Raw genomic sequence first — 14,044 nt, 5'->3', positions numbered from 1 at the left:
GTCCTCACATGAGGATATGTTTACTGATTTGAGAGAGAGAGAAACATCAGTGTGAGAGAGAAACATCAATTGGTTGCCTCCCATTTACACCCTGACTAGGGATAGAACCCACAACCTAGGTATTGCCCTGACCAGGAATCAAACCCTTAACCTTTTGGTGTATATAGGATGATGCTCCAACCAACTGAGCTACCTGGCCAGAGCAATAAGTGTATCTTTTAAATATAGATTATTCAAATAATGTGATTAAGACTATTTAGATCTAATCTAATTTTTATAAGTTATAAAAATATTTGTCTTTAAATTAGTATATTTAGAGCCAGTGTATGCATAATAAACTTATAACTTACTAAAGATGCAAGATTCATGTTTAAAATAAACTATATGTGTGTCTTTGTGTATATGTGTATGTGTATTTATATATATGTATGTATAGTTACTAGGATATAAAATACATAAACATTTTGTAAGTGGACACTACTTAATTGAAGGAAATATTGTATAATATATAATTTGATAAAATATTTTAGGTATCTTATTAAATCTACATGAACTTCTAAGAAATTACATAAAATGCATATTTCATTATGAATTTTATCTCATTTACCTTGAAAATTTAGTTATATTGAAAAGATTTGACAACACTGATTTCACTGCTTTAGCTATTCAAGAATGCTTATTGTGTCAGCTAATGATAGATGCTAAGAATGATTTTTGAGAATAGTCTTTGCTTTGCTTTCACCAGGTTCCTGAAAAGCAATGAATTTTTTAATAATAGGGAATGCAATGGGTGAGGTCACTGAAAGAAAATTACTCTCACTCTCTCTGCCATATCATATAGACGATTTTAGAGCTTCCTAACTGGGACCACAATAAACTCATTACAGTGGCCATGCTTTACCCTGGTAGATACCCATGTGAACAGGAAAGATGGGAACACTTATCATGGCTTTATGTTGTCTTGATTAAGCAGTAAAGAATGTTTTCCCCAATTGTTATTTTGATTTTTTTCATTGACAACCTGGAGTTTTTTTGCACTCCAAGACAATGCATTATGTTATGTACTGGATCGATGGAAGGATATGTTTTTGTGTGTGTGAAAAGGGGAGGTTAGAGAGAAAAATGACCCTTCAGGATGCTAAGAAATAACATACATAAAAGTTGAGGATCTGGACACAGATTCCCTTAAAACCAGCAGTACCAGCTTACCTCTTAAAGAGTCTTCACTTAGATCCAATAACCCCAGTTTGGTGACTACTGGCAGATGCTAAATAATTAGTAGTTATTGGCTGTATTAAAAAGAAGGGGGGAAATGATGTGTCACCATTATTACTATGTTGGCTCTACGGTTTTAAACAGCAACCGCCCTAAGGAGTTCAGTTATTAATATTATACAGGAGATTTAGCAAGATTGTTTTTTGGCTGGACAAAAACGATGCCCATATATTACCATTCTAATTTGGCCCAATTTCCATCTTCTGGGAAGTGCTGTTTAACAAATTTAGAGCTGACAGTTCAGTCAGAAGTGAGTAAAGAAGTCAGCCAAGAGACATTTGGGAGCCATCTAACCCATTCCAGTTTGCACGAGTGTGGAGTGAAGGCTCTTCTCTGGAGCCAGTGAGGGAGACGAAGGAAAACCCCAGTGCTGCAGGGCTGCTTTGGAGACTCAGCAGCGCTCTGGGCCACCTTCTCAGAGTGGAAACATTCTGTTAGCTCTTAACCCTTTCTAACTCAAGGAGGAAAAAGCCTCTGCCTTAATGCCACAGTTAAACATCTATTGAGGCAGAAATAAAGCAAGAACAGCCCTATTTGTGTGTGAATACTAGAGGAGATAAGCAATTGTATTGATTTGGTACTTTGACTCTTAACAGAACTTTTCTAACTATAGATAACTACTGAAGCCATTTTCTAAGAAATCACATCACTGAACTATATTTCAGAGCTGTTTATATTGAGAATGGTTCCATTTAAGGTACAACTCTAAATGACTCAGCACATTGCTAGAAAAAAACTAAGGTTTGAGAACTGAGGTTTTTCTCTCTGATTTTTTCCCCTTGCTTTAACATTGAGAAACTAGAAATTCAGCCAACTATATTAACCTTCTCTGTATCTTGTTTATCAGTAAAATATAAGTACACTTTTGAAGCTTAAAGGGAATATTGTGAAAATTTCAAGACTATTATAACACTTTAAATTTATTTTAAACTGTTATAACACTTTAAGTTTATTTTAAATGACTTCTTAATAACAGAATGAGTGAATTTTGTCTTTAATATTCAGTAAATATTTCCTTCAAATTTAAGAACAATTTCAAGATAAACATTTCCTTTTTCATAAAAAAAATTTGTAACCACTTGGTAGCAAAATTGCTGTTTATAAAGTACGTATTTCTTTTAGTAAAAGATGATGAATGCGACTCAGATGCAGAAAATGAACAAAACCATGATCCTAATGTTGAAGAGTTCCTGCAACAACAAGACACTGCTGTCATTTACCCTGAAGCACCTGAAGATGACCAGAGGCAGGGCACACCAGAAGCCAGTGGTCATGATGAAAATGGTAAATGGAGCTTCACAGTTGACTTTGTTTTCATCTTTAAAGGATTATTTCTATTACTCTACTGTAAGAACCTACTACTCTACTCTATAGGGAACATTTTTGAAAACCAAAACTGATTGCAGTTGGCTGTAGAGACTAATCTCTGTAATTCATAGAACATTGTCCATTGTCCGTGATAACAGTATAACATTCATACACAGTGGTAATGCCACTGCATGTGAAATGTTTAGATCAGTGTCTGGACATTGATTTCCATTCATTAACCTGGCAGCAAGTAGTAGAAACAGAAAGTAGGATGACCCTGACTTCTTGCTGATTCTTTTCCACCATTCTTCCAGCAAGCAAAACGTGGTTGTCTAGTTCAAAATATACTAATTTGGAGACAGTTTTTCTCTATCTGGTTTAGTCTACTCTGATCAAAACAGCCACAGTATAAAGAGTAACAAATGGAATAATTAAGTTTCATAATCTTCTAAAAAGAAATGAGCTGTCATTCTGCCCTTCCATGCACTAGAAACAGACAAAAATACCTTGCGGATATTCCTCTAAGAAATTCTGTGCAAGACCTGTTCCAAATACTAAGAAAGTAGTTGAAATGTTTAAAGATACTTCAAGTTTTAAGATCCTAAATCTGGTTTGATTTTTCTAGGGTCCCAGTCTAATGGATATATTTAGCTTAATACTCAAATCATCAATGTTTTAATGGCTTTTTTTAGAGCAGTTATGTTTACAACAAAATTGAGACAGCGATACGGAGATGTCCCATATACCCCTTCTCCCCCCATTTGCATAGGCCTTTTCCATTATCAACATAGCTCACCCAAGTGGCACTTTTCTTTGTTTCTTTCCTTTCCTTTCTTCCAAGGATGAACCTACATCAATACATCATAATTATTCAAAGTTCATAATTTACATTAAGGTCTACTTTTAGTATTGTATATTCTATGGGTTTGGACAAATGTATAATGATATGTATATATGATACAATATCATAGAGTATTTTCACTTCCCTAAAAATTCTCTGTGCTCTGCCTACTCATATTTCCCCCCTCCCCTACTCCTCCTAGCAACCACTGATCTTCATGACCCCATATAGCCTTGTCCTTTCCAGAATGTCATATAGTTAGAATCATATACCATGTATCCTTTTGAGATCGACTTTTTTCACTTAGAAATCTTCATTTAAGGTTCTTCCATGTCTTTTTATAGCTTGATAGCTCATTTCTTTTGTGTTGAAATATTCTTTTTGTGGACGCACTACAGTTTACTAATCCATTCACCTACTAAAGGACATCTTCCAAATTTTGACAACATGAATAAAGCTGCAATTATCATCTATGTACATATTTTTGTGTGGACATAAGTTTTCAGTTCTTTTTGGTAAATGTCAAGAAGCACAATTGCTGGATTTGTATGGTAATAGTATGTTTAGTTTTGTAAGAAACTACCATATTGTCTTCCAAAGTGGCTGTACCAGTTTGCATTCCAGCCAACAATGAATGAGAATTCCTGTTGTTTCATATCCCTGCCAGTATTTGGTGTTGTCAGTGTTCCAGATTTTGGCTGTCCTAACAGGTGTGTACTGGTTTCTTGTTGTTTTGCATTTCCGTGATGACATATGATATGGAGCATCTTCTCATACTTATCTGCAATCTGTGTATCTTCTTTGGTAAGCTCTCTGTTAAAGTTTTTGGCCCATTTTTAATTGAGTTATTTGATTTTTTTGGTTGTTGAGTTTTAAGAGTTATTTTTATATTTTGGATAACAGTCCTTTATCAGATGGGCCTTTTGCAAATATTTTTGCCAGTCTATGTGATTCATCTTCTAATTCTCTTGATAGTATCTTTCTCAGAGCAGAAGTATTTAATTTTAATCAAATGTAGCTTACCAGTTACTTCTTTTATGACTTGTGCCTTTGGTATTGCATCTAAAAAGTCATCAACCATACCCAAGGTCATAGAGGTTTTTTTCTGTTATCTTCTAGGAGTCTTGTAGTTTCAAATTTTACAGTTAGGTCTGTGATCCATTTTGAGTTCAGTCTTGTGAATGGTCTAAAGGTCTCTGTCTAGATTTTTTTTTTTTTTGCACGAGGATGTTTAGTTCTTGTATTACCATTTGTTGAAAAGACTGTCCTTTGCTCCTTTGTCAAAGGTCAGTCCAACTGTATTTATGGGGATAAGTTTCTGTGCTCCCTATTCTGTTTCATTGATCCATTTGTCTGTATCACACTCTGTTCATTACTATAGCTTTATAGTAAGCCTTGAAGTTGGGCAGTATCAGTCCTTTGTTAACTTTCCACTTGCCTGTACAAATATGAAATTTAGACAGACAAAACATAACATGATTTTGGAAGAATTTTGTCATGTGGCTAATCAAGTCCCTAAAGAAGCAGGTCATGTTGGAGTCATCACCCAAAACTCTCTGGGTCCAGTAGCCTTGCTAATAAAAGATGCCATCCTAAACTTTGAGGGTTGGTTTTTAATATTTTGAATAAAATATTCATATTAATATTTTGATACATTTAGCATATTTACCTAGTTATGTAGGGTTAGGTGCTCAGTCTATTATTTTCAGGCTGGTCCTTGAGGAAAACATTTAGTTTATATAAATTTAAATTTTAAAGGTAATATATGTTTATGAAGCATTTAGAGATTGTTAAAAATTTTTCCTTGGTGGTCTGTTTTTCTATAAGAAAATCAAAATGAAGGTAGAGATGACATTTACAATAAGATGTCACTTAGAAACCTATTTCTTTGAAGAAATAGATCAAATATGGAAAAACTACTCTTAGTTAAATAATATTAATTGACAAAGCAGTTTTACATTTTAGGATTGTAAGGTTAGATGATTCCTAATTATGTATAGTTCATTTGGTGAACCCCAATTTATTCACAATGCCTTTATTTTTTGAAATCTACTCCATATTTATTCATTAAATAAAAGTATACAGAAAATTTGTCAGTGTATTCAAAAGGGGAAAGAGCATGAATAATCAGGGTCAAGAGGTCTTTATGAGGCAGGCCTGTATCTGGCTCCATTACTGTTTCCTACCCCTGCCCATTATATGTGCATTCTTTTGGTCTGAACTTGGTCAGTCTAATGTTTTTATGTACTACATACTCTCTGATGACAGTAACTAAGTATCATTTTCAAATATGAAAGAATTAACATTAAATAATGATGACATTGTTACTTATAGAAAGATTCTGTTATGGTATAAAAGTTCATTTATATATAGATATAGATAATATAGTCTGTCCAGAAAAAGCGCAACCATTGTTAATATAACAAGAATGGTTTGAGCAACATCAATGTAACCTGGCAGCCAAAGAGAGTGGACTAGAATGCACATGTGTAAACAATACAACTTCACTGTACTAGTCAGTGGGAGTGGTAGATGCTGCTGAGTGAGCATGTCTACTATGTGGCCATCTCATCCGAAATGACTGAGTAGAGGAATGAATCTGCATCAAATTTTGCATTAAGCTTGAACATTCCTCCACAGAAGCAATTCAGATGATTCAGAAGGCTTTCAGGAATGATGCAATGAGTGCAGCACAAATAAAAGTGCAGCACAAACTCTTCAAAGATAATCAAGAATCTGTTGAAAGTGATCCACGTTCTAGAAGGCCTGCAACAAACAGATCACCTAAAAATGTTGAATGGGCTCAATCAACAATGATTGGTGACAGACAGTGCAAGAACTAGAGGCTGATCTGGGGATTCCAAAAACTACTGTGTCCAAGATTTTGGTGCAGAACTTGGCATGAAATGTATCATGGCAAAATTCATTCCATGGCTTCTGTGCCAGAGCAGAAGGAACATCGTGCTGCAGTTGCTAATGATGTGATTCAAACTCCAATGAAGGAACCAGATTTTCTCAAGAATGTCATAATTTTGAAAGGGAATAAGGCATCATTGCCCTATGTACAGTGTTTCTTGTATATTCAATAAATGTCTGTATTTTTTATAGTGCATGGCTTTATACTTTCTAGACAGATCGTGTATTTACAAATGTATCTACATTCTAACTTTACTTTTGTTTTCTTTGTCTAAATGGCTGTATAAAAGAAGAAAATTGTGATTTAGTGAAAAACATATGGGACCTTAAAGTCAGACAACACACATTTGAATCCTGACTTTATCAATTTTGGAACTATAAACTGATAATCCTAAAGTGTAATACCACTTTGTCAGTTAAAAATCAAATTTACTGGCTGTGTGACTTTTAAGTTATTTAATCTTTCTGAGCCTCATGTTTTTGCTTTATAAAATACAGATGAATATCATTGCATTGTTTTGAGGATCAAATATAAACTTGGTAGCATAATATCTGGCACATAGCTTGGAGAGGGACTCAGAGGTAGCTTTGGTAATATTTTTGAATTTTTTCATTTTATTTTTCAATTACCATTGATGTTCAGTATTTTATATGAGTGTCAGGTGTGCATCATCGTGTTAGACAATTATATAATCTACAAATATTTTTGAATTTTTTTTAATTTAAAATATATGGTCTTTCTTTTACAGGAACACCAGATGCATTTTCCCAATTACTTACCTGCCCATATTGTGATAGAGGCTATAAACGCTTTACCTCTCTGAAAGAACACATTAAATATCGCCATGAAAAGAATGAAGATAACTTTAGTTGCTCCCTGTGCAGTTACACCTTTGCATACAGAACCCAACTGGAACGTCACATGACATCACATAAGTCAGGAAGAGATCAAGTAAGTGAAATGAGCTCCCCAAATTTTGAGAATGTATTTCTCCACAGAAGGCAATGGTTTTCAATATACTTAGAAATTAAAAAGATGCACTAGACAGTATCTCATGTTCAGCCTTATAAAAATGAAAGTGATTATTTATTTGAATTAATTATCTGGTCATTTCTGAGTTAACAGTCACATGTGAACATGATTTCAAAGGTAACTAAGTGTTTCTCTTTTTCAGATAAGATCCCTTTCATCTGAATTTAATTGTTTTTGCATATACTATAAAAAATATTTCTCAAGTTTATACCTGGATTTCATAATGCATTGTACTAAAATGTTCGGTGTAGGAAAATAAATATTGGTTACATAAAACATATGACTTACTATTGATGACATTTAAATGAAAATCAAATAATAATAAAGTTTTATTTTTGTGTGAACCAGTAACTATTTGTTGTCAGTATAAGCTACAGTGGTTTTTTCTGTATAGTAAGGGAAGTTGCCTCCTGTAAGAATCTAAAGTTTAGATTCTAAGGCATTTTTATTTTGAAGACTCAATTTTCATATGGTTTATTCTACTTCTATGTCACTTTGCCTTAATTTCTAAAAGAATAAACTAAGACTTCTCTGTAAGTATAAATTACATGTAAACTGTTGGCTCTGTACTTAAGGATTAAAATGAAAGAATCTTGCCAGTTCTCCTTTTATAAGGTCTTGATAACTATCAACTATAAACAATCAACTGAATATCTCCTTAGTTCTAATTTTAAAAATCAAATAGATATTCAGCTGTGTGGGGTGTCAAGGCTGTATGTTGTGGTTGAGGCACCTGTCCATTTTCTAATATCAAAGGGTTGTGAATATATGTATTCATGTCTATGAACTTTGCCCTAGAAGTATACCTAATATAAGTCATATATCCCACAGGGAATGAGTTAGACCTTTTGCTAAGATGATGGCTAAACCAAAAGGCCAACAAAAAATTGTGGAAAAAAGAATGAGCATGGTCAGCCCACCTTCTCAGGACTTCAGCAAGAACACTCACAAATAAGATTTGGGGCTGGAGATCAGCAAGTCAGGAACTATAAGACCAAGATTGTCTTAGATGGATTAATGGTTGAGTCTGGGAAGGAGCACTTGAAATAAGAGAAAGTACCAAGAGGAGGAGGAAACTGATGCAGAGAGGGACTACTGAAGACAAACACTATCTTTCTACCATCTGCCCCTATTATTAGTCTGATTAGTGACAATATAGATTAGTGCTTTTTAAAAAATTATTATTTTATTGTTTGAATACAGTTGTCTCCATTTTCCCACCACCACTTTCCCTAGCCACAGCTCCCCACCTCCCACCCCCCACCTTCCCATCCTTCCCCCCTTTGGTTTGTCCATGGGTCCTTTATGCATGTTCCTTGACAAACTCTTTCCTTTCTTTCCTCCTTTATCTCCCTCCCCCCTCCCCTCTGGTTACTACCAGTTTGTTCTTTATTTCAATGTCTGGTTATATTGTGCTTGCTTGCTTGTTGTGTTGATTAGGTTCCACCAATAAGGCCAGTAGCATAGTCAAGTGCTCTTTTCATCTAAGAACCCTGATGTAGCCACAGTGTAGACAGGCCTTGGGAAAAGAGCCTGTTCATGTGATGTGGGGAGCAGATCCATCCTGCAATTGCCCCATATTGTCTCTGTACCTCAGCCCTTGTCAGAGGAAAGGATCTCCAAAGGACAGATAGAGCTGATGGTAAAAGGAGGAGATGCCATTATAAAAGCAAATCGAAAGGTCTCTAATGAGCATGAAACCATCTTTTTGGTGATTTTTTTAATGGATAAAAGGTAGTAGGTTTTATATATGAAATGTGTGGTCAGACTAAAGTCAGAAAAGATCTGTGGTAAATGTTGGGACCAATAAGGTGAAGAAATATAAGTGGGAGGACTTGGAAAAAATTTAGATTATGAGGCAGCAAACTAAAGGGTAGAATGTCTAGCTTGCTGGCCTTTGAAAGTCATTCCATACCTTAAAGGTAAGAATTTCCATGTCTACCTCATTTATTCATTCAATACATATTTGAGTTTCTATTATGTGTCTGACCCTGTTCTAGGTGTTAAAGGCAAAATTCTGACAAAGATGAGCAAAGTCCCTGACAGTACAGGGCATAGACAGGGTGGGAAAATAGTGGGTTTACAGTTGTGAATATGCAAAACATACAGTTTATTCTCGTATTATTATTTACTAGTTATTGTATTTTCCACACAGACAACTGTAAACCTACTTTTGTATCACCCTGTTTTAATAGGTAATATAGAACAGATATAAAGTATAAAAACAGGTATACTGAAGAAAACAGAGGAAGAGGATAGAAAGTGATGAAAGCTGCTATTTATTTTGAGGATAGCGAGACCTTTCTGAACTAAGACCTGAATGAAATGAAGAAGCCAGTCATGCTGGCTTCAAGATTGGGAGAAGCACGTGCCACCAAAAGGAACCGACTGAAGCACAAAAAGACCTTGAGGCAGAAACCTGCCCAACATCACCAAAGAACAGCTAGGAGGCCAGTGTGGTGCATAAAGGGGAAAAAGAGGGTGAGGCCAGGGAGGTCTGGGGGCGGATGATGTAGCTCTTTGTATAGGCCAGGATAAAGACTCTCGATTGTATTCCAAAATGTGATAGGGATGCCTTTGAAGGATATTGAATTTTAACGTTTTTTTAAGGGAACACTGGCTGTTGGATAGAGAATAGGTCAAGAGAGACAGAAATAGAAGCAAGGAGACCACTTAGAGGGGATTGTTGTAGGCCCCAGAGTGGTTGGTGGCTTTAAACTTGGTGGGGGTGACAGACACTACTTAATGAGGAATGTTGGATTCAGAATATGTTTCGATGGCTTGCTGATAGAATAGGTAAGGATATAAGAAAAAGAGAGGGTTCAAGGATTACTCTAAAATTCAGGGTCTAATCAATAATCCAATAAGTGAGGATGTTATTCACAAAGGTAGGAAACACTAGAGAGAAGAAACTGATTTCTAGGAGAAAAGTTGAGTTTAGTGTTAGTCATGTTAGCAGATGCTTTTCACCTTCTGATATCAAGGAAGCAGTTGGTGATTAGAGTCTGTAATTGAGGGAAGAGGACTAAAGATATAAATTTGGGAATTGTCACCATATATTTAGTATTTAAAGCCATGGGTTCAGATGAAATAGTGCCTGGTGCATAGTAAATACAGATTCTCTTTTCTTTCACATGAAAGTCAAAAGAGGGAGACTCCTGTTAGGGTGAGCAAGAGTCAGGTAGTACTTGAGTGAAGCCCTTAGAAGATAGATTGAATCTTAAAAGTCATAATTAAAGGGAAACATAGCCAAGAAACAAGGAATAGTATAAACCAAAGCCGGGAGAGAAAGAATAGTAAGATATGTGCAAAAAAAAAAAAGAAAAGAAAAAACAAACTCTCTAAATGACTGAGGTACAGGGACTTCTAGAGAACTGGTGAGGAATAAGCCTGCAAACTCAGGGGCTGTGAACTTGGAATATGTAGACTCAGAATTTGTATTCATGAGTTGATGGAATCCTTTGGAGGTTTATGAGTAGGATTTGATTCAATTCAAGCGGTGTTTTTCTAAGATCAAGAGTATAGAATATATTTGAAATATGTAAAAGTGGAGATTTGATAAATGAGACAGAAAGCTATTATAATGATCCATATTTGTTTGGAAAAAATGGACATATCTTTTTGGTCATCAGATTAAAGTGCATTTTAGAAATATCAAACATATGAGAGACAGGATAAAATACTGGAAAAAGCCTGGTCTTTTCTCCTGTTCAAGAGACCTTGGTTTTCTGTTGAGTAACTGCTTTAGACAGATTACTGAATGTTCTTGACCTCAATTTCTTTCTCTATAAACTGGAGTGCAAATGATATAATCTCTGGTTCCAAGCGTGTGTATGTATGTGTGTGTATTTCTTAATAAAGTATGATTCTGATACTTTAAGTTCTTAGAAAGTGGAGGTTTTTCTTTATGTCAGAATTCTGTTTCCACTATCCCTCCTTTTTGGTAATATTGCAAGTGTTAGATTTTTGTGACTACTATAATTTGAGGCCTGTAAGAACAAAATAACCACCAAAGCATTACTTTTAGCAGATTGGATATTCTTTATGTCTAAAACTTTTTTTTTCATGTCATAAATAAAATACCAATTCTTTCTTACAGAGACATGTGACACAGTCTGGGGGTAATCGTAAATTCAAGTGCACTGAGTGTGGAAAAGCTTTCAAATACAAACACCATCTAAAAGAGCACTTAAGAATCCACAGTGGTAAATATTTGCTATCTTTCTATACCTTAAAGACTATAGCATACATGGAAATAAATATTATAATGTGATCTATACACATAATTAGAAATGCCTCCTTTTGCTTTAGGATACTGATGAATCTAGAGAAATTTTCTATTTATAAATGATATTTTATTGGAATTTTAATCTTTGACTAAAGTGTATCAAGCTGATGTAATATAACACTCACAAAATTTCCTTATCAGAATATAACATGTCTTAACCAGAAGAAGTACAACCTAAAAACACATTTGTTTTCTGATGAATGTTAGTTTCATGGCCTCTCTTGCACAGTTAATAACATAACAACAAAGAGCATAGAGGCACAGTTTGTGTAAGGAAATGGGATGAAGACATTCTTTACAGGAGAGAAGTACAAATGGGGCTCCAGATAGGGACTGCTGAGGGGTCATGGAGAGTCAGTGTGGGGGGAGCCTGAGGAGAGAGGGACCTGCCGTATTAATGGAATTGAAAGAAAAATGGGTCTCCCATCATTTCACCTTTCTATTCCACATCCTTTTTTCAATCATGATTTACAAAATGAATATTATTATATGGTAAAAATATCAGATCTTTTTTAGAAACAAAAACAAAGACAGCTATATTTACATTTCTTCAAAGGCTCTACTCAAACAAAAGCTACCAAGAAAACTTAGCACCCCACATTGCTCTGTGAAATCTGCTCATTGCCTGATTAATTTTGATATGCTATTTTAGATTTAAATAATTTTAATAAAAAATATTAGCTAACAAATGGGAAATTATGGTATCAACACATTGCATATTTTGTGGAAATTACTATATTAACACTTATATAAACATTATCCTACTAAAAGAGTTCAGTTGGGTGGCTTTGTGAGGGGTGGTTTGTGATACCTGTATTTTATTTTGGAACTTCACAGGTTCTGGAAGTTTTACTGTATTGCACATTGAGGGTTAAATAATGTTAAAGTTATCACTTAAAAAAGTCTCAAACCAAGATTCTTACAAAAACATTTATTTGTTTCAACACACTAATGTTTCTGGAAGGCAGAGGTAGTCTTTTGCCATAGGATCCCATTTCTTAGCTCCTGTTTTCACCTATAATACATTTTTCATAAGCTCCTCTCCTAGCAGAGATGATTTGAAGTTTTTGATAGAGTTACAGCTAATTTGGGAAAGCTTTTTAAAATGTTAAAATGGAGTAGAGGAAGGAAAATAAAGCTTGGAGTAAGTTTCATGTACAAAGTGAATATCGTATGGCTCTACTGCAGTTGTGTAGCAGAACTTATCAGGTCTTAGATGATACAAGTTGGGAGACATGGGTTATACCAAAGATTAGGATACAGATCTAGGAATGAGTGGATGTGTAATCACAGCATCCTGCATTGATAGTCAGCAGTCAGTCTCAGTCGAGTAGGGAACTGCTGTCAGTAGTGTTTACAGAAAAATTTTAGGAGTTTGAATGGTCACGAGTTTTATCTAAGCCAACAGTATGATGCTGCTGCTTTAAAAGCTAATGTGGATGTAGGCCATGTCATGGGACACAGAGCTCTGTACTGTCCACTCATTACATGTTTAAATCTGTCTTGTTCTTAAAACTACTTAGTATGAGTATACCTTTAATACAACAAGAAACTTTAAAATAGATAAAGAAAATAAAGTTAAGAAGATGAAACAGGCATGAATGAAATGTGAAAAAAAATGAATATTATAAAATCCCTTGCACATCCTGGAAATGGACCACAAATTAGACTCTAAGGTTTAGGAAGTAAGAAAACTGCAACTGTAAACACTGTGTGAGTGAGTAAAAGAAATCTATTGCTAGAAAAGCACACCTTTCCTGATACTAAGTCTATAGAGAAGCTTGTTCTTTGAAGCATCATAAAGATGAAAGGGCAAAATGCAACTTATATCATCCTCAGAAATATACTTAGTACAGTGGAGAACTTGATATGGTCTTCTTTTTTAAAATAAGATTCTTCAACTGAGTCCAATATTTCACCAAGGCGCAATTAGGAAAAAGCATTTCTGCAGGGTGACTACTTGAACAGCTCAAGACCGCAGCGCTCTGATGGCCTGTTTTCTTCCACGGACGATGTTGAGCAAGACACTGAGGGTTATCCTGGGACTGGCAGCCATCTGCAGGCTAGTTGCTACCAGTTCTTTTAATACAGAAATTGAGAGGAAGCATTTAGAAACTATTACACATCAAGACAATACTGTAACAGTTTTATTCTGTTTTACACAATATTTGTCCACAGTAGTTTGGAAACTTAAAACAAAAAAGTGAAAATAAAAAGTGGTTCTTCACCACAGAGTTAAAAGCAAATGGATGACTGCATGTCCTTCAGTAAACCTCTGTAATTTTTTTCCTCAGTTGAGTTTTTAAAAGGTATTAAGGATCAGTGTCCTCAATTATACTTGCTAAAATTATACCAATTGTTGCTATCTTCTGATATCCATAAA

General features: G+C 34.9%; 1 protein-coding gene across 3 annotated transcripts in view; it reads left to right on the top strand.

Annotated features, from left to right (window-relative positions):
• Positions 1–14,044, top strand: part of ZEB1 (zinc finger E-box binding homeobox 1) — a 188,479-nt gene that overhangs the window by 164,817 nt on the left and 9,618 nt on the right. For all 3 annotated transcript variants that reach the window (XM_028507699.2, XM_036022628.1, XM_036022625.1), the window contains 3 exons: positions 2,398–2,559; positions 7,090–7,292; positions 11,473–11,578. In XM_028507699.2, coding sequence (XP_028363500.1) covers positions 2,398–2,559; positions 7,090–7,292; positions 11,473–11,578 — 471 coding nt within the window. The remainder of the gene's footprint in view (positions 1–2,397; positions 2,560–7,089; positions 7,293–11,472; positions 11,579–14,044) is intronic.

Source organism: Phyllostomus discolor, chromosome 1, assembly GCF_004126475.2.
Source record: "Phyllostomus discolor isolate MPI-MPIP mPhyDis1 chromosome 1, mPhyDis1.pri.v3, whole genome shotgun sequence".
NCBI classification, from domain to species: domain Eukaryota; kingdom Metazoa; phylum Chordata; class Mammalia; order Chiroptera; family Phyllostomidae; genus Phyllostomus; species Phyllostomus discolor.
This window is presented reverse-complemented; position numbering and strand designations above follow the sequence as displayed.